The 20,291-nt window shown below is 60.5% G+C and overlaps 1 protein-coding gene across 1 annotated transcript in view; it reads left to right on the top strand.

Annotated features, from left to right (window-relative positions):
• Positions 1-19,598, top strand: part of FBN3 (fibrillin 3) — a 55,028-nt gene extending 35,430 nt beyond the window's left edge. Inside the window, exons 42-65 of the mRNA XM_036066020.2 lie at positions 53-124; positions 2,008-2,133; positions 2,409-2,534; positions 2,867-2,992; positions 3,378-3,494; positions 4,976-5,104; positions 5,626-5,745; positions 6,480-6,605; positions 7,441-7,593; positions 7,738-7,803; positions 8,006-8,131; positions 8,470-8,589; positions 8,712-8,834; positions 9,554-9,688; positions 9,841-9,966; positions 10,607-10,813; positions 11,722-11,847; positions 12,338-12,460; positions 12,640-12,756; positions 15,117-15,245; positions 15,335-15,454; positions 16,828-17,062; positions 17,627-17,777; positions 18,568-19,598. Coding sequence (XP_035921913.2) covers positions 53-124; positions 2,008-2,133; positions 2,409-2,534; positions 2,867-2,992; positions 3,378-3,494; positions 4,976-5,104; positions 5,626-5,745; positions 6,480-6,605; positions 7,441-7,593; positions 7,738-7,803; positions 8,006-8,131; positions 8,470-8,589; positions 8,712-8,834; positions 9,554-9,688; positions 9,841-9,966; positions 10,607-10,813; positions 11,722-11,847; positions 12,338-12,460; positions 12,640-12,756; positions 15,117-15,245; positions 15,335-15,454; positions 16,828-17,062; positions 17,627-17,777; positions 18,568-18,906 — 3,338 coding nt within the window. The 3' untranslated portion in view covers positions 18,907-19,598. The remainder of the gene's footprint in view (positions 1-52; positions 125-2,007; positions 2,134-2,408; positions 2,535-2,866; positions 2,993-3,377; positions 3,495-4,975; positions 5,105-5,625; positions 5,746-6,479; positions 6,606-7,440; positions 7,594-7,737; positions 7,804-8,005; positions 8,132-8,469; positions 8,590-8,711; positions 8,835-9,553; positions 9,689-9,840; positions 9,967-10,606; positions 10,814-11,721; positions 11,848-12,337; positions 12,461-12,639; positions 12,757-15,116; positions 15,246-15,334; positions 15,455-16,827; positions 17,063-17,626; positions 17,778-18,567) is intronic.
• Positions 19,599-20,291: the final 693 nt, after the last annotated feature.

The following is a 20,291-nucleotide window of genomic DNA, read 5'->3' as shown; positions in this document are numbered from 1 at the left end:
TGTCCTCCCCAGGAGCCTGCAGCCCCACTCTGCCCTGTTCTCCTTTGCCCAGTGGACTACCAGATCCTGTGCGGACACCAGGCCCCTGGCTTCGTCATTGACATCCACACAGGGAAGCCCCTCGGTGAGTGACCATGTGCCCCCGCCCGTAGCCCCAGGTCCCTCTGTCCCCAGACCCCTGACCTCTCCCTTCCGTGCACCCCCACCCCATGCTCCCGCACTTCCAACTCCCCAGACCAGGCCAGGAGTCCTGTCACCAAACACTGCCCTTCATTTAAAAAAAAAGAGTATTTTTATGAAGTTGTTACTCATTTTTTAAAATTCTGATAAAATACACATAACATGAAATTTACCATCTTAGCCATTGTTAAGCGCACAGCTCAGCGGCATGAATGAAGCACACTCACTCGGTCCTGCAGCCACCCCCACCCTCCGTCTCCAGAACGTTCCAGCTCCCCACACGGAGACTCTGTCCCCATGAAGCACAGACTCCCCACCCCCTGCCGAGCCCCGGCTCCCACCCTCTCCTCTCTGTCTCTGTGGACGGGACTCCTCTGGGGACCTCCTGGGACTGGGGTCGTGCGGGATGTGTCCTTCTGGGTCTGGCTCTTCTCACTGAGCATGACGGTTCCGAGGTTCATCCAGGATGCAGCAGGGGTCAGGACACTTCCGTCCTAAGTCACACAAGGCTCTGTACGACCTAGCCCCTGCACGCCACATTTCGGCTGCGTCGCGTTGAATTGATGACCCCATCTCCAGCTGTCCTCCTTATTTGAAACAATCAGAATGTGGCAGACGCGGTGACCGTGTCAAACCAAAGTCCCCTTTACACTCCCACGATTCCCATGCCGCATGCCCTGGGGATTTCTAGATCCTTCTTCATGCATTTCAATATACATAGAGGTCCCCACTGAAAATGTATGGCAATGTTTTCCGGGGAGCTGGAGATTTTATAATTCTAGAATTCCCTACATAGTGGTCGGCAACTCACCTTTTTTGCAGCCGGCCACGAGTTGTGGAGCCCTGGGCAGGTTCCTGCATGCAGTGCCACTCCTCTTGGCCGGCTTCGTGGCATTCCACGGGTGGACCCGTGCTGCGTCACGAGCCCGTCCCCCCTGGGTGGGCACTGGGTTCCCTTTCTATACGGTTGAGCCTTGAGCAGCGTGAGGGTTAGGGGCGCCAAACCCCGTGCAGTCAAAAGTCCGCATATAACTCTTGACTCCCCCCAAACTTAACTAATAGTCTACTGGCGACCAGAAGCCTTACTGATGGGGTAAATGGTAGATTAACACCATTTTGCACATTACATGTATAATATATTGCATTCTTACAATAAAGTAAGCTAGAGTCAAGAAAACGTTATTGAGAAAATCATAAGGAAAGTACCCTTAAGGAAAGTACTGTATTTCTATAAAAAAATAAACACTCATGCCTCAGGGGCCCCTTGCGGTTTGAACCTGCGCTGTTTAAGCGACAGCTGTATACATAACAGCTTCCCCGGGATCTAACTCACACACCACACACTTGGCCCAGCTCAAGTACAATTCCGTGGTTCCCCGGGTCTTCACGATCTAAGTTAGGACTTCTTCGTCCCGCAAAAAGAAACCCGGTCCCCGTGAGCGGTCACTCCCTGTTCTGTCCTCCCCCAGCCCCTGGCGACCGCGGTTCTCCTCTCTGTTCCTGGGGATTCGCTCTTCTGGGCGTTTCATGTCACTGGGATTGTATGCTCTGTGTTCTCGCATCTGGCTTCCCTCACCGAGCAGCTTGCCCATGTTGTGACCCCAGGAGGCAGAGGCGGCCTCGCTGGGCCGCGGCCAGTGGGTTTTCCGTCGAGAGACGTGCGCTCCCCCAGCTCTTGGTCCCGCATCCTGATCTCTCTCTGGTGTCAGAAAGATTTTGGCCACCGCAGAGCTGCTCCCCTGTGGCCGGACCGCGGGGCCCCTTGGCTCAGGGCCCCCGGCTGCTGCCTGGGGCTGGGCCGGCCCTGACGGCTGACGCCCTCCCCAGACATCGACGAGTGTGGGGAGATCCCCGCCATCTGCGCCCGTGGCATCTGCATCAACCAGATCGGGAGCTTCCGGTGCGAGTGCCCCACGGGCTTCCGCTACAACGGCGTGCTGCTGGTCTGCGAAGGTGCCACCTGCCCGGCCTCCCCAGCCCTGGGTGGGAGGCTGCTCCCCCACCCCGTGCGCTCTGGGCGTGTCATTTAAGCTCCATCAGCCTCGGGTTCCCTTTCTGTACAATGGGGCTAATGCCTGTCCAGGGGCCTCCAGCCCACATCACCGCTGCCCCCGGGTTCCGGCTACTCCCGGAGAGATTCCCCGCTCAGAAGCCTGGGGCAGGGTGCGGGGTGGACTCCGGCAGGGAGGCCTCCTCCTGCACTCCCGCCCGTCGGCTGTGTTCCGCAGACACGAACGAGTGTGCCAGTGGGGAGAGCCCCTGCCAGCAGAATGCCGACTGCGTCAATGTCCCCGGCAGCTACCGCTGCACGTGCGCCCGAGGGTACAGGCTGTCGCCCGGCGGGGCCTGCGTGGGTGAGCGAGGGGACCCCAGCAGGGCGCAGGGTGGGGGCTGAGGGTGTGGGGTATGGGACAAAGCTAGGCTCCGTCCCCTGTGACTTGAGTCGGGCATGGCTCTGTCCGGGCTGTGCCATGCATGGGGTGGTGGGGATACGGAGCACCTGTTAATGGGGTGGGGGGTGGGGGGGGCGGAACGGGAGCATGGTGCTGGCAGCAGCTTGAATGCGGGGCCTCCAGGCAGGTCCTGGCTCCCCCTTCACAGTGCATGAGGGCTCAGCAAACACTGTGTGTGTGCGTGTGTGTGGAGGTGGGGTTCTGGGGACACCACACTGCCGGCCCTCCCCCAGGACGGAACGAGTGTCGGGAGATCCCAAACATCTGTAGTCATGGCGACTGCGTGGACACAGAGGGCAGCTACACATGCCTTTGTCACCGTGGCTTCCGCGCCTCGGCGGACCAGACCCTGTGCATGGGTGAGAGTCCCTTCCCGCTTCCTCCTGGAGAGCCAGGCTGCCAAGCGAGGCTGGGGTGGCGGCCACAAGTCTGCACCTCCCCTGGGGTGAGGACAATGCTTTCAACCACCTGGTCCACAGGCAGACCCAGCTTTGAGTCCCGGCACTTAAGACCTTGGGTAAATGACTTACTGAACTCCTTGGGCCTCAGTTTGCAAAATGGGAGTGATAAATTGTTCCAGGGGCACTTTTCAGCCATCACCCCCCAGGTGTCCCTGCCCATCCACCTGGACAGGGCTGGGCGCAGGGGAGGTGGGCTGGGTCCGGCCAGGCCCTCCCGCTCCCTCCCTGCGCTGCCCGATGCCCTGGGTGACCCGGATGGGGCTTGGGGGCTTTGCTCTGGCAGACGTCGACGAGTGTGACCAGCAGCCGTGTGGAAATGGGACCTGTAAGAACATTGCCGGCTCCTACAACTGCCTCTGCTTCCCCGGCTTCGTGGCAGCACCCAGTGGAGATTGCGTGGGTGAGCCACCTGGGATGGCGGGCAGGCCTCATTGCTCCCCCTGCCGAAAAGTGGGTCCTTGGCTTCAGGGTCCCCCTCTGAAATAAAGGCTCTGGCCCCAGGGATCCCTTCAGAAAAACAACCCTCAGCGGTTGGTGTTCCTTCTAAAAATGAGTCAACCACAAAATTTCCCACACCTCTTCAATGGTCAGCCCCGGGGGGGTCTCTTGCTAGAGCTTATGCTCAGCTTGATGGCGGCAGGTACAGGGAGGACAGCGAAGACCTGGGTGATGCTTGCAGTTGAGTGCAGTGGTTAAAAGCATGCATTCCAAAGTCAGGCAGCGTGACTCTAACCCCAGCTTTGCCACCTGCCTGCTGTGTGACCCCAGACAAGTCATCTACCTCTCTGGGCCTCAGTTTCCTCCTCTGCAAAAAAGGAGATTAATTGTAGTACCTACCTATATTAATCGTAGACCAAATAGACTGTAATTACAAGGAATATTACCAGAGATGGAGAGCGACCTCATATATTCAGGGGGCAATTCTCTGAGAAGACATAATCATAAATTCATATGCATCTAACAATAGAGCTTCAAAACATATGAAGTAAAAATGCACAGAACTGAAAAAGAAATAAGCCCACAGTTATAGCTGTAGACTTCAACACTCCTCCCTCAGGAAGAGAGGGGACAAGGAGAAAATCAGTAAGGCTAGGGAAGACCTGAACAACACTGTCAATCACCTAGACCTGGTCAGTATTTATAGAACATTCCAGAACATACATCCTTCTCAAGTGCACAAGGACATTTACCAGGAAAGCCCATATTCTGGGCCATAAAACAAACCTTAACAAACTTAAAAGAATTGGGATGCCTGGGTGGCTCAGTTGGTGAAGCATCAGACTCTTGGTTTTGGCTCAGGTCATGATCTCAGAGTTTTGAGATTGAGCCCACGTCAGTCTCCGTGCTCAGCAGGGAGTCTGCTTCTCTCCCTCTGCCCCCCCCCCAAGCTCGTGTTTTCCCTCTCTCTCTCAAAATAAATAAATAAATCTTTAAAAAGAGAAACAAATTTAAAAGAATTGAAGTCATACAAAGTAGGTTCTCAGAATGTAAGGGAATTAAAGTAGAAATCAGTCACAGAAAGGCATCCAGAAAAATCCCCAAATATTTGGAAACTAAACAACATTCTGCTAAAGAATCCTGAAATCAAGGAAGAAAGCATAAGGGAAATCAGAAAATATTTTGAATTAAGTGAAAATGGAAACAAAATGTGTGGGGTTTGCCTAATGGAGTACCCAGAGGCAAATTCATAGCATTAAGTGCTATAATACTGGTGTCTGCCTCATCAGAGAGTGGGAGGTTAATATACAGAGCCTAGCACATGAGTACATGATAAACTAAAGTCACCACCCCCAACTTAACTTCTGTTGTGGACGGAAGTGCAAGGGAGGCTCAGAGCCCCTGGACTGTGGGTGACCCCTGCTGCTCATACCCCTTCTGCAGACGTGGATGAGTGCACCACTCTGGTGGGGCAGGTGTGCCGATTTGGCCAGTGCCTTAACACAGCTGGCTCCTTCCACTGCATCTGCCAGGATGGCTTCGAGCTCACAGCCGACGGGAAGGACTGTGTGGGTGAGTCCCGCCTGGGGGTGGGGAAGCCATCTCTGCCAGCCCCCTGCTCCCAGCTTACCTGCGGTTGGTACTTCCAAGTGATCACGGTTCCATTTCATAATCATGCGTTTATCTTAAGGTATAAAAAGAAAAAACTAGCGCATCCCACCTGTGTTTTCACAGGATTTGTGGTTTAGGGTAAGGCTGTCTTAAAAACCTAAGTTTTCTGAAGTGAAGAATAATCAAGGTGCTAGATGGATGCCACAGAATCCTGAAGGGGGTCTGTGTGTGGCTTAAGATTAGGAACCTTGCTCCTTCTTCCCCTGGACGCCCTGTGGCTTCACCCATAACCCCCACTTGAGGACCCAGAGGATCTTTCCCCAGCCGTCCCTGTTTTCCTGAGTCTCAGCCCTTCCTCTGGATCTAGGAGAACTTGTCCTGGGGCCCTTGGCCATCATGCAGTGACCATACGTGCTGGTCCCAGTCCCAAGCGAGCCCCTGTCACAGGCTGGTGCTGGGACCCCTCCTCTTCCTCTCCACAGACACCAACGAGTGTTTCAGCTTCACGGGAACCTGCCTGCCAGGCACTTGCCAGAACCTTGAGGGCTCCTTCCGCTGCGTCTGTCCCCCTGGCTTCCAGGTGCAGAATGACCGCTGTGTTGGTGAGTGTCCAGCCCCACCTCCTGCTCTGGGGCCAAGGAGGCATCTCCGGGCCTCTGTTTCCCCAACTGTAAAATGGGAATGCCACCTGGGATGTACTTAGCACAACACCCAACACAGCTCCATACACAATTACTGGTATTAGGATCATTTTGGCTGCTTGGCCCAGGTTCTCTGTCTGGGGCCCACAGGCTTCCTCATGAGTCCTATAAAACAGGCATGGTTGTGGGGTCATCCCTTACTCGATGAGTGATGGTCAAGGTCAAGGACCAGTCTGGCCTGAGCTCCACTGGTGTAACTGCCCAACTGGGTGACTTTGTACCGCGTTGGCTAATCTGGACCGGTCTGGCCTCAGCAGATGGGCTAGCCTGGTACAGGGTGGGCTAACCTGGATCGGGCTACCCTAGCAGTTACCCTGAGCTGACTTTCTTCAGTGTAAGCTAAGTTTATCCAGTCTTGGTTAGCTTTGTACAAAGTTAGTCTCTAAAACCGAACTTTTCCTGACCATGACCCCTATCTTGGAGATACCTTCTAGGAGAGACCCCCACCCCCACCCGGCACAGCCCACCTGGTGCTCCAGCTCATGCTAAGTCCTGAGGGCCCCTGCCCTGCATCGGTCCCTGGACCCGCCCGGGCTGGGCCCCCACTCTGTCTGCCCCTCCTGGCAGCCGAGGCTGTCCCACTCTGGCGGAGGTCCTGCCTGCCCCCCACCCAGCTCGTGTCCCTACCCCTCCAGACACCGACGAGTGCTCGGAGGAGCCCAACCTCTGCCTCTTTGGCACCTGCACCAACAGCCCTGGGAGCTTCCAGTGCCTCTGTCCGCCTGGTTTCGTCCTCTCCGACAACGGGCACCGTTGCTTTGGTGAGTCTGTGGCCCAAAAAGCATACAGGGTTTAGAGAAGAGGTGGAAGGGAGGGAGAGAAGAGTTGGGTCACCCAGCAAAGGGGGCTGCTGCAGTTTCCTGTGTGGATCTCCAGGAGCGCCGCCTAGGCAGAGGTGTTCCCTGCCTGAGTGGGGTTATTCGAGTCCAGACAACATGTTGGCCAGACAAGTCACTTCTGCGAAGGGCTATCCCAGTCCAGTCTGGGCTGACCCGGTCCCCTGGGCTTTGGTTGTCCTGTAGTGGCTTCAGTTGCCCTACCTGGGTTGGCTTCATCTCAGCTAGGCTAGCCTTGTCCAGTGTGGGCTAGCCTCAACCAATCCGAGCCAGCCTCTTCTCTCCCAGGTTGGAGGCAACAACGGCGTGGGCTGGGCAACTCAACCAGTGTTGGTCGTTCAGATCCTAGCCTGCCCTGGAGGACTTCTCGGCCTGATGGGAGTCCAGGGCTGAGGACTGAGGGGCTCCACGACAAGGATTTGGGGTCTGAAGTCCCATGTCCTCTGGCTCTGTCTCTCCAGGAAGGGGCTTCTGAGCCAAGAATAGTGTGGCTCAGTTTGCTGTCCCTGGCAAGGGGGCACCCCCACAGCTGTGGATGTGGGGTGTTCCTGGAAGGGATCCCCCGTGGTCCAGGGGCTGACCCTCATTGGCCCAGGGCGGGTCACATGTCCGTCTCAGAGCCAATCACCACGGTCAGGGGCCTGGAGGGTTCTGATTGGCCATTGGTAGGGCCGGGGTCCCCCCCATTCTTGGGGACCCGGGATCCAAGCAGGGCACCGCTGATGACCCTTCAAATGTTTCCCTGGGGATCACCCCACAGACACGCGGCAGAGTTTCTGCTTCACCCATTTTGAGGCCGGGAGGTGCTCTGTGCCCAAAGCTTTCAACACCACCAAGGCCCGGTGCTGTTGCAGCCAGAGGCCTGGCGAGGGCTGGGACGACCCCTGTGAGCTGTGTCCTCAGGAGGGCAGCGGTGAGCGCCCCGCCCTGTCTAGTCTCCCCTTGGGTTCTGCCTGCCTGCCTGCCTGCATCGGTTTGGTTGCCTGCACCCGCTCAGGGGGTTCCTGGGGGCTGCACCGGCCCCCGACGCTCACCCCCTTCCCCTCTTGGTGTCCAGCTGCCTTTCAGGAGCTCTGCCCCTTTGGCCACGGGGCCGTCCCAGGCCCGGATGACTCTCGGGAAGGTGAGCCCCTCGCCCACGTGCTAAGGGCCCCTCCTCGGCCGCCCACTCTGTCTGGGCTCTGCCCCTCCCCCTTCCCAAGTCTCAGACTCCCTCCTCGACCAGTGGGTGGCCCTGGACCGCATGGGCCCCGGAGGGAAGGAAGAGCGCCTGAGTGTGGCTGGGGTGTGACAGGCGCCGTGCCGGCCACCCCTGCCGCCCACAGACGTGAACGAGTGTGCGGAGAGCCCTGGCGTCTGCACCAACGGCCTGTGCGTCAACACCGACGGCTCATTCCGCTGCGAGTGTCCCTTTGGCTACAGCCTGGACTTCACAGGCATCCGCTGTGTGGGTGTGTGACCAGCCCATGTCCCCTGGAAGGCAGGAGTGGGGTGGGCAGAGCAGGTGCCACCCAAGGCAGGGTCCTGTCCCTCGGCCGCTGTCACTCTCCCCACCCGCTCGACCCTTCTCCGCGTGGTTCACTCGCTCACTCACTCCCTCGCGCACTCAGGCCATCCGTTCCCGCAGGCCGACACCCTGCGCCTGCCTGCCCTGCATCCGGCCCAGAGGGGCCCCGGGCCTGGCCCTGTGTAGCTGCGGCGGTCGGTGGGGGGCGGACAGGACACTCTCGAAATGTCGAGGACGGGTGGCCCCCTGCAGGCCCTGACTGCCCCCTTCCCCCGCCCCCAGACACGGACGAGTGCTCCGTCGGGCACCCCTGCGGCGAAGGCACTTGCACTAACGTCATCGGAGGCTTCGAATGCGCCTGCGCCGACGGCTTCGAGCCTGGCCCCCTGATGACCTGCGAGGGTAGACCCTGCCGGCCAGGGGCTGGGCTGCGTGGTGGGGGGCGCCGGGGGCCGGCCTGGGGGCGGGGGCGTGCAGCCCGCAGGCCGACCCTGCCCAGCAGGCACCTGCTCTGGCCTCCGCAGACGTGGACGAGTGCTCCCTGAACCCCCTGCTCTGCGCCTTCCGCTGCCGCAACACCGAGGGCTCCTACGTGTGCACCTGCCCGGCCGGCTACGCCCTGCGGGAGGACGGCGCCATGTGCCGAGGTAGGACGGGCAGCGCTGGGGCGCGCTGGGCGGGGCCGGGCTCCCCGGGTCCTCCGCGCCGTGGTCCTGGAGAAGACAGGTTGGTGAGAGCCTGGGCCGCCCGAGGCTGCGCAGAGCCCCGAGGCACGTGGGGGGCAGCGGGCGCTCTGCTGTGAGTGGCCCTCTGTCGTCGTGAAAATGGGGTCCCGAGGCTCACAGGTCACTGGCTCTGGTGGCCTCTCCAGAGCTGAGTAGGACAGTGAGGACAGCAGCTGTGCCCCCCGGGGAGGTGTGGCAACGTCTGGAGACAGTTTCTGTTGTCACAGTCGGGTGTGGGGGGTGGGACAGGCATCGAGTGGCCGGGGACGCTGCTCAATAGACCACAGAGCTCAGAATGGTTGTCCACCACAAGGGGTTCTCTGGTCGCCAATGTCCTTCGTGTCAGAGCCGAGCAGCTCTGGGCTGGGATTTGGGGCCTCCAGGGCTCCTTCAGTGCTCCGGGCACCGTGGTGAAGGCCAGAGAGATTCACAGACCCTGATGTGGGCAGGGCATGCGGACGTGGGGATGCTCCTGGACCCCTCGGCTTCTCCAGGGGCCTGGGCACGTGGCAGTGCTGTGCCAACCTCACTCTGGCCCTGGCTGGGGCCCCCAGAGAGAGGTGGGATCCTGGCCCCCACAGCCTGGGGCCAGGCCACGGGGCGCCTGACCTTGGCCGCCCTCTCTCCCTGGTTACCCGCAGATGTGGACGAGTGTGCGGACGGTCAGCAGGACTGCCACGAGCGGGGCATGCTGTGTAAGAACCTCATCGGCACCTTCACCTGCGTCTGCCCCCCAGGCCTGCGGCCTCAGCCCAGCTCCGGGGAGGGCTGCACAGGTATGGGGGTGCTTTGGGGGTGCGGGGACACCCCCGGGGGGAGAGAAGTCAAAGCAAGAGAATGCGGCGGGAGGGGACGCTCCAGGGCGAGGGGAGGCTGGCCTGGAGGGCTCTGGCCTCCCCGGCGGCCTGCCTCATCCCTCCCACCGCAGATGAGGACGAATGTCGCGCCCAGCCCAGCCTGTGCACCAACGGCCGCTGTATCAACACCGCGGGCAGCTTCCAGTGTGACTGCGACAAGGGTTTCCGGCTCAGCCCCGCCGGCACCGAGTGTCATGGTGAGTGTGGCCGGGCACGGCGGGCACAGCCACCCCCCCGTGGCGCTGCTGCCTGGGAGCCCCCCAGGCCAGCGCCCCCGACACAGGTCACCCCAGAGCCAGCTCAGCCCCTTGCCTCCTGAGCCCCATCTCGGCGATGCCCCAGCACCGGGCTGGTGACGCAGGCCAGCCCCCTGGAGTCACCGACAGCCCCCTCTTCCTCACCCACTCCAGTCTCCAGCCTGTCCCCTCCACGTCCGGTCCCTGGATGTCATCCATCTGCTCGGTCCCCACTGTGTGTCCAGCATACCTCCACGTGCCTCCTCCCCAGTGTTCCCTGGCCTCCATGCTGCCCTTGACCATGCATGGTCTCTGCGGCCGGGAGATGCTGCCCTTTGCCCTCAGGAAGCCGCCCAGCTCTGCAGCCCCAGGGCATCTCTCTGACCCTTTGGGTTTGCGGCGGTCCCAGCCCCCGCCCACAGAGGGCATCTAACAGAGCCAGGGGACAGTGGTCGGGAGGGTTTCACCCCGTGCCCACACACAGCGTGTCAGAGACATCCAGGAGCCCTTGGTAGATTCTCAGGGCCGCCGGATGCCCCGGGGATGGGGACCCCCCGACGGCCCGTTTACCCCGCCCACCGCCCCCGCCCGCTCCCCACAGACGTCCGCCAGGGGCCCTGCTTCTCCGAGGTGCTGCAGGCCGCGTGCCAGGCTCAGTCGAGCAGCGGTGAGGCCGTCACGAGGGCCCAGTGCTGCTGTGGGGGCGGCCGGGGCTGGGGGCCCCACTGTGAGCTCTGTCCCCTGCCTGGCACCTCTGCCCACAGGACCCTGTGCCCCCACGGCCCGGGCTACACCGCTGAAGGCCAAGGTGGGTGGCGAGTTTGTTCATGGTCGTGTCTGTGGCCCGGAGGGTGCTAGGGCGTGCGAGCCAGTGGGAACCGGGGCCCGTTCGTTGCTGTGTGTGTGCGTGAACTGGGGTGACGGGGTGAGCAGGGGTGTGAGACAATGTGTTCTTTGTTCTCTGCGGGCTCGTGGGTGGGCCTGCGGAAGCGTGTGAGCTGGTGTGCCTTCCCTTTGTGAGCAAGCTCGGTCATGAGGGTGTTTCCGTGTGTTCTTGAGTGTGGGAGCGTGTTAGTGAGCATGCGTGTGTGCCGGCGAAGGGAGGAGCTGGTGTGTGTTTCGTGCACGCTGGCTGCAGGAGGAGGACGTACCAGAAGGTGGCTTAGAGGGACTGAGCCCATCCGTGCGTTTTGGAGTCTAGCAAGGGTCTGTGAGGGTGGGTGCGTGTGTGAGTGAGTGTGAGTGTTTCTCTGCACGAGTCTGTCTCCTCTGGCGTGTCAGTGAGGGTGAGACGGGTCATCCCTAGGGAGCAGCTGTGACACCGAGGGCTGAGGAGGAGGTGCCTTTGCGAGGGTGTGTCTGGGGGGGGGACAGAGGAATCCCTGAGTGTGTGTTGCTGTGATTCTGCAGGAGCTTCAGCGTGTGACTGGTGTGCAGTGCATGTGTAATCTCTGTGCTTCCACGTTTGTGTGGGTGCCCTGGTGAGGCTGTGGGGAGGGTGTGTCCCCCCGCCGCCAGGTGTCCTCAGTGTGTGGTGGAAGGAGCTCCGTTAGTGTTTCCCTCTGGCAGAGGTATGACTCACAGCCAAACGGTGGGGTCTCCAGGGTCAGTAGAGGCTGGCCTTGCCCCAGGGGGAGGGCTGGTGGACACAAGGGTGGAGGTGTGCCCCAGTGCCCCAAGGCGGCCAGTGCAGCTGAGCCCTGCGTGTCCCCCCAGATGTGGACGAGTGCCACATGCTTGCTCACCTGTGCCCCCATGGCGAGTGCATCAACAGCCTTGGCTCCTTCCGCTGTCGCTGCCAGTTTGGGTATGCGCCAGATGCTGCTGCCACAGCCTGTCTGGGTGAGCCTCCCCACCCCCGTCCCCTGGCCCCGCCCCTTTGCACAGCGCCAGAGCATCCCTGGTCCTGCCCCCTGCCCCAACCCCATCTGGGCCACTTCCCTCCTGGTATTTTGTGCATCCTGAGATTTTCAGTTACACCGTGTAGCAGATGTTCACCTAAGTCAGGGATCAGCAAACTCCAGCTCAGGGGACTAGTCCGGCCCTCCACTTGTTTTTGTTCATAAAGTTTTATTGGCACACAGTCATGCCTATTTATTTCCCTTCCGCTGTGGCTGTTTTCCCACGCCACAAAGGCAGAGTTGAGTAGTTGGAACTGAAACCACGTGGCCCGCAGAGCCAAACATGTTTATTCTCTGGCTTTTTATGGAAAACGGGCCAATTCCTTGTGTAAGCCCATAGAGTCTGCTTGGTTAGGGCCTGAGTGGAGACCCCAGGCCCTGAGCCTCCGGGAACATCTGTCTGATCCCCCTGCATGGTGCTGACCCTCTAGATGTAGATGAGTGTGGCCAGGCCCCCACGCCATGTGCCTTCCTCTGCAAAAACACTGAGGGCGGCTTCCTGTGTGCCTGCCCCCGAGGCTACCTGCTGGAGGAGGACGGCAAGACCTGCAGAGGTGAGGGCCCCCCCCCAGGTCCTGGGGGGCTCCATCCCCGGCCCCCCAGGGATGCCCCGGGCTCGTCCCCTCCACCCCACTGCGTGGCGTTGGACGCCAACCTTGGGATCTTGCCCCTGGGAAGCTCCCAGCCCCGGGGGGGCCCTGCCCTGAGCCCGCGGGGACCATCTGTGCCGCAGACCTGGACGAGTGCTCCTCTAGGCAACACAACTGCCAGTTCTTCTGCGCCAACACCATCGGCTCCTTCGCCTGCCGCTGTCCCCCCGGCTTCACGCAGCACCACCAGGCCTGCCTTGGTGAGTCCTCCCACCCCTCCCTGCAGCTGATGCGTGGCGCCGGCCTTCACTCGTTTCCCAGATACGTAGCGAGCGCTGAGTGTGCGCCAGACATCGGGGAAGGAGGGTGATCGGAGCAAAGCCCGCGCTCTGTGGGTGCTCATATCCCGGTGGCAGTCTCCTTCCTCACCCTGGGGACGTGGGAGGCCCGCCCTGAAGAGTCCCTCTGACCTTGGCCCAGGAAACCCACTTTTGCCCCTGACTACTCCCTGCTGGCTCCTAGGGTCTCCCCAGGGTGCTCCGGAAAGCCCGGGGGCTCACAGGGTCCAGAGGGGAAGTTGGTTCAGAAGCCAAAGCTGCAGGGGCATCTGCCGCTCCCATCACTTTTTAGTGTGAAAGAATCAGACTCCCGCTGAGGGCCAAGCCCAGCCGTGGGTGGCCCCATTCAGGCTCCCACTAACCCGCTCAGCCCGCACCTACTGAGACCTCCTATGTACCAGGCAGTGCTCTAGGCCAGAGGGCTGCCCACGCCAATCGCCTAGGTCAGGCCCAGCCCCCTACTTGCTTTTGTTAATAAAGTTTTATTGGCACGCAGTCACGCCCATTCATTTACATACGGTCTGTGGCTGTTTTTGAGCTACAAGAGCAGAGCCAGAGCCAAGTAGCTGCCACAAAGTCACACGTATTTTTCCTAGCTGTCCCTTTGCAGAAGCGATTTGCCTAGGCCTGTTCTAAACCCCGAGGGCGCAGCAGTGCACACAAGAGCAAGCTTGCTGTGCCGCAGGGCATCCAGGCAGAAGCAGACAGTAAGTTAACACCAGAGTGTGTTGGAAGGCGACGCGTGGCGCGAAAGAAAGAAAACATAAAGCAGAGTAACGAGATCGGGAAGGCTGCAGTATTTCACATAGGTATCAGGAGAAGCCTCGTCAAAAGGGACATTTGTACAAAGGGCGGAAGGAGGTGCCGGAGCGAGTTGTGTGCCCATCTGGGAAGAGCCCGGTGAGCCTTGAAACAAGCTGCATTTCTCATTCTCTGCACAGTTATTTTCTCTGTCCCCGAAGATGCGCACACCTAACGTAGCATTTGTATGTGGGCAGCTCGATGCGCGTACACGTGCGGGCCCTGCACACGGCCCATGCGTGCCATGCACCGGGCAAGCTCACGTGAGACTCCTCTCCCACAGATCGAGGGCTCCGGGTCATTCCTCACTCACACCCGCCTAGCCTGTACTCCTTGTGGGTGGTCTTAGGCTGACCGGATCAGGGGTCGCCAATGTTTTTCTATCAAATGTCCAACAGTAGATCTTTTCAGCTTTGTGGTCCCTACGGCCTTTGTCGAAAACACTCAGCCCTGCCCTTGTAGATCAAAAGTAGCCACAGATGGTGCATCATAAACGAATGGGCAAAGCCGTGTGCCAATGAAATGCATTTACAAAAAAACAGGCAGCGGGCCAGATTTGGGTCTCAGGGCCTCTGTTTGCTGATGCCTGAACTAGAAGATCAAACTTACATGACCACGGTAGGGCCCCCGACCCTTGGTTTGCTTTGCTGGATGCAAGGGAGAGAAACCGCCGTAGCGCCCGATGCTTCTCTCTGGTGGGATCCTGGCAGGAATCCCGGGCTGGTCTCTGCGGCCCCTCAAGGGACAGCTCGGACATGAGGGATGAGCCCACAAGCAGATACAGGAGCCACCCTGGCTTAGAAGCCCCATGTCCCCAGTGTCTCTTGCACCCAAGAGAGAGTCCAAGTCCCTAACGGGAAGTGTCTAGGGTCAAGAATCTTCATACTCTAGGAAGCCAAAACTGGGGTTGCCCGCCAGAAATAAACCACCAGTGTGGGCCATTACCACCATAACCAGCCATGTCTTGGCTTGCCCTGCTGTCACAAAACACCCTAGACCGGCGTGGGGGGCGGGGCTTAAACAGTAGACACTGCTCACAGTTCTAGAGCCTGGAAGTCCAAGGTCAGGGTGCCGGGACGGTCGGTTTCTGGTAAGGACTCTTACCAGCTGCCTCCTCTCTGTGGCTCACAAGGCAGAGAGAGAGAGAGAGAGAGCAAGGTCTCGGGTGTCTCTTCTTACAAGTCGCCCCTTCCTGAGCCCACAGAGGGTAAGTCGGCCACCCCAGGTCACACAGCTTTGGAGGCAATGCCGATGAGAGTCGAACGAAGTCCTATACGTGCATGATCTTGAACGTTCGGGACAGTTCTGGGAGGTGGGGACGGTTACAGATCTCATTTCACAGAAGGAGAAACTGAGGCACAGAGAGGGACAGTGACTTGCCCGAAGCCAAACCGTTGATCAGGCGGTGGGCCCGGCACGGTGGTGCCCGACCCGAATCCCCTAACCGCCAGGCCGTCCTGCCCGTTCTCTGTCCCCTGCAGACAATGACGAGTGCTTGGCTCAGCCTGGCCCGTGTGGCACCCATGGGCGCTGTCACAACACGCCCGGCAGCTTCCGCTGTGAGTGCCACCAAGGCTTCGCCCCGGACAGCTCAGGCCGAGGCTGTGAAGGTAGAGCTGGGCTTTGGGTGGGGTCCGGGCCCGGGTTGTGGTCCGGGGGGCCGCCAGGCAAGCCCTCTGGCCCTGTCCGTGTCTCGCAGACGTGGATGAGTGTGACGGGCCCCATCGCTGCCAGCACGGCTGTCAGAACGAGCTGGGGGGCTACCGCTGTGGCTGCCCCCAGGGCTTCACCCCGCACTCCCAGTGGAGCCAGTGTGTGGGTGAGTGTCCAGGGCTGGGAGGAAGCCGGGGCCCCCCCATCAGAATCTGTCCAGAGCAGGCAACTAGGAACCACGCCCATCTGGGTCGTGCACCCCCCACCTCCACTGCTGGGGAGGCGCAGGGCAAGCTTGGCAAAGCTCAAGTCCACTTTTTAGGGAGTGGTGGCCTGGGGGGCTCAGCTGAGAAGGATTCTGAGTCAGTACCTGCGATCACTGGGAAAGAGTGCTGGGATTGATTAGTGATGCCTGCTCCGGGTGTGGCAGTGGGGACCAGGGGCGTGCATGCCGCGTCTTTGCCATAGCCGTTGCAGAGGCCCTCAGTCTGGGGGACTAGCCTTCTGCACCCCGAACTTCTCCATCGCATGCTTCTCTTTGTGCTCCAGCCCTCCTCACGGCAGCCTCATCCTTACCACGTCTCTCTGCTCCTCCCCTACAGTCTGGCTTTCACTCTCTACCCTTGTTGGGCCCGCTCTTTGGAGACCCCTCCACCTCCCCTGTTCTGGGCACCACTACCGGCTCCTCCTGGACACTCTCCTCCCTCCGCCTCTATGGCGCGGCTGCCCCTGCCCTCCCGCCGCCTCTCTGACACTCCTTTCTCCCTGGTTCCTCCTCCCGCCCCTGATGGTGGGTCCTCGGCTACATTCTCCATCTTTGCCCTGCCCTGCAGCAGTTGGCTCTTGGGGACAGCACACACCTTCGGCCCTGCTGCCGGTTCCTCCTGGTCGGCCTGCCTCCCCCTCTGCACACTCACGCCCTCACTCCTCCAGCTGCAGCTTGCCCCGGACCTACCTTGCGTCAGGCCCTGGGATGCAGAAGTGGGCCAAGTAGCAGACTCCATCCCTGCTCACCGGGGTTCTCCTCTAGTGGTGGGGACCGGGATTAATTAGACCAGTGGTTCTCAACTGGGAATGGTTCTGCCCCCTTGGGGACATTTTGAAGGGTCTTGGAGACCTTCTGCTCATCACAACTGGGAGGTGGATGCTCCTGGCATCTCGTGCGTGGAGGCCACGGGTGCCACTCAATATCGTGTGGTGCATGGGACAGCCCCCACCACAGAGAATGATCCAGTCCCCAGTGTCAGTTGTGCCAAGTACGAAACCTCATTCTAGATGGTCCCACAGTTTAGGATTCCTGGGAAATTTGGAGAAATGCTTCGAAGGAGGATGACAGGGCTGGGGGAGTTGAGGAGTGTAGGGTGGGGCAGACCCATGCCAGGGCTGATGGAGAGCCTGATGGAGGGTGACCCTGACCCAGGGCTCTGAAGGAGGAGCCGGAGTTAACTGCGTGGGGACCGGGAGTGCTGTGGGCAGGGGCTTTGGGGGTGCACAAGCCGCCCCCCCCAGTTCTCTCTCTCTTGCTGTCCCCACTCACAGACGAAAACGAGTGTGCGCTGTCCCCTGCGGCCTGTGGCGGCGCCTCCTGCCACAACACGCTGGGCGGCTTCCGCTGCGTCTGCCCCTCTGGCTTTGACTTTGACCAGGCCCTGGGGGGCTGCCAGGACGTAGACGAGTGTGCCGCCCGGGGAGGCCCCTGTAGCTACAGCTGCGCCAACACCCCTGGTGGCTTCCTGTGTGGCTGTCCCCAAGGCTACTTCCGGGCCGGGCAAGGGTGAGGGGCTGGAGCGGGCAGGCAGAGTCCCCAACCCTGTGGGAGCGCGCACACGCACACACACGTGTCCACGCACGCAGGCCATTTGCACACGTGTGCACAGAGACCTGGGCACCCTCAGCACACGTGTGGGTGCACACACGAGCTCACACCCCATTTTGATGTATTTGCCTGCATGGTGCTCCTATATATTTGCACGTGCACAGCGGTAGGTGCACACTCTCTGTGATACCCTCGAGCCTCTGCATGACTCACACCTATGCCTACACACCTGGGCACCTTATGCATCCGTATGTCTCAGTGTCCACATGTGTGCACATGATACACACCAGCAGCCGGGCTGCCTGCAGGTTCACATCTCTGCCCGGGTGAGCTAAGGGGTGCGTGCACACACGCACACGTCCTTTGTGCATGCGCACGCAAAGGCTCACCCGCACATTTACACACCAGCACCCGTCCCCACGGGCAGTGTGGCTCTGAATGGAGAGTGGGGGCTGGAGGGGGTGCGGGGGAGATCCCACCAGCCTGCCCCTGAAGACCCACCACCCCCTTGTCCTGGCCCAGGCACTGTGTCTCTGGCCTGGGCTTCAGCCCTGGACCCCAGGAGGCCCCAGACGAGGAGGAGCTGCTCTCATCCGAAGCCTGCTATGAATGCAAGATCAATGGCCTCCCCCCTCGTGACCGACCACGGCGCAGCGCCTACGGGGGCCACCAGGTGGGGAGAAGGAAGGCAGAAGTGAGAGGAATGCTGGGTCTGAGGGGCTTTCAGTATTGGATTTAACTAAATATGAGTGTATTACTTTGTCCTATCCCCCCTTTTTCTCCCCTTTCCTATTGTTGCCATTGTTTTCTGTAAGCTTCTCAAAGGTAGGGCCCTGTGTCTGTAAGAGTGAGTGCAGTGGTTGTCGGGGCTCCTGGGCTGGGCGCCCGTGGATCTGGGTGGAGGAGGGCTGCCCCCTTCCCCCCATTCCCCTGCACCCTCCCCGGCTTTGCCTGCAATACCCAAGACTGCCAGCAGGTGTCAGCAAGAGCACATGTCTGAGCAACACTGCCGGGTAGTGGGGGAGGGCTGAAGTCTCCAGACCGGAGGGGCAGGGAAACAGGACTAGCTTTCACATTAACACAACCACAAAGCACCCCCCCCCAACATGTAAATGAGGCGGAACAAATAGCAGTGCCCAGAGCCAAGGAGAAGAAAACACAGATCACCTCCTGTAGGACTGGCTACGTCACCCGGCCCCGGTTAGCCTGCCATTGAGGCCACTGGCTCATTCAGGGCCCTGTCCGGCTGCCAGGACCAGGAGTGCACTCAGAGCAGTTCACATAAAGAGGGGTTTGTCATCTGCACACAGGGTGCTCTCAAAGAGCCCAGATGCAGGAAGCGTCGCAAACCCCCCCACCCCGGGAACCGGAAGGCTGTTGGGCAGCTCCTCTCTGTGGCCCCTACCCACTGCATTCCCATTCTCCCCGCCTCTGACCGGCACCTGCCTGGTCTTTGTCCACAGGTGAGCCTGGCCAGCCTTGACTCGGAGGCCCCACTGACCTTGGGCCTGAACCTCTCACGCCTGGGCGGGGCTGAGCACATCCTGGAGCTGCGGCCAGCCCTGGAGAGCCTGCGGGGACGGGTCCGCTATGTCATTGCCCGTGGCAACGGGCCAGGTTTCTTCCGCATGCATCACCTCCGGGGCCTCAGCTCCCTGCAGCTGGGGCGACGGAGGCCAGGGCCTGGGACCTACCAGCTGGAGGTGGTGAGCGTGGCAGGGCCCTGGGGCACCTGGCCGGAGGGGCAGCTGACACCAGGGGGCGGGGCCTTGCGGCTGAAGGTGCATCTGCGGCTGCTGTAGCTGGAAGGAGCCCGCACCTCCTGCCTGACCTCAGGCCCCTCCCGCAGCCCCCTCTCTGGACTCCCTGCATGGGCACTGCCCCATCCTTGCCTCTTCCGGCAGGATTTGGGGGAAACTGATGTCACTCAGCTCACCGCACACCGCAGAGAGACCCTGGTGACCCTGGTGAAGCCTTGGCCTCGGGTGCGCCCCAGGGCCCCCCATTCATCCTCTTCTCCTGAACGGCAGATTCTGGAGTTGGGGGGCTACCGATCCCACCAGCAATGGGATCACTGACCAGGTGGAACCCCAAAACTCAGGAAGAGTAAAATGCGATTCTGCGACCTCAGGCGAACCCAGCCTCTGCCCAGGGGGACCCCAACATTCCGCCTTGTCTGGAGACAGCTGGAAGCCACGGCATGCACCCTCCTCCACCAACCAGGGTCAAGGAGGGGCCTGTGATTCACCGTAGCTGGTCAGTCTCAGGCTTACACTGCTGCACGGCCCCGGGGCTCACCCCTGGGGCGCGGTGGGACATGGGAACGGACAGCTGGGGTGGGCCTGGGCCTTGACCCTCCGAGCCAAAGAGCCTCTGGGGCCCCAGCCAGAGTTGGTGACACGCAGCCATGCTCGAGCCCCCGGTGGGGTGGGCTAGGGTTCCAGCCTGCTTTTATATCAGAAGCAGAGACAACAATAAAGTTATTTTGGGTTGAGTCTGCCTCTTTGGCATGTTCTGGAAGTCAGGAGATGCTGCCCTCAGCAGGGCCAGGCCGGGCTCACAGGTCGGGGAGCAGGAGGCCCCGGAGGGTAGGATGGACTTCAGCCTGGGGCTCAGAGGAGAAACCATGCAGGTGAGACACGGGAAGGCCACTGTCCACCTGGGGGTGGGGGACACGGTCCCAGGGTGCAGGCAGGTTCTGTGAACTTCAGACCCGTGAGTGGCACAAGGCCAGGCTGATGGTGGCCACCCCTGGAAGCCCTTGCGGGTTCATCGATCCTGACGACAACGGCTCATGCTTCCTGACCACGTATGATGTGCCAGGCGCCGTTCCAAGTATTTTCCCATTGTCAACCCATTTACTAGTCCTTGCAACCGCCTGGAATAGAGGCTGTTGTGCTCATCCCCATTGCACCGATTGGAAAGCAGGCTTACGGAGGTGAGGGTGACCCCCGGTGGCAGGCAGCAGAGCCCGCGTCCGTGCCGGGAGAGCGTGGCTGTGCAGTCAGCGTGTGCGGACGCTGTGCCTGTCAGACGGCACATTTATTTTTTTTAAGTTTGCTTACTTATTTTTTTAGTAATCGCTACACCCAGTGTGGGGCTGGAGCTCACGACCCCGAGGTCCAGAGTCACACACGCTCCTGACTGAGCCAGCCAGGCGCCCCAGAGAGTAGAGCATTTGGTCCCC

This window comes from Halichoerus grypus, chromosome 1, assembly GCF_964656455.1.
Source record: "Halichoerus grypus chromosome 1, mHalGry1.hap1.1, whole genome shotgun sequence".
Taxonomy (NCBI): domain Eukaryota; kingdom Metazoa; phylum Chordata; class Mammalia; order Carnivora; family Phocidae; genus Halichoerus; species Halichoerus grypus.
The sequence above is the reverse complement of the archived record's forward strand: the minus strand, read 5'-3'. Positions and strand labels throughout refer to the sequence as shown.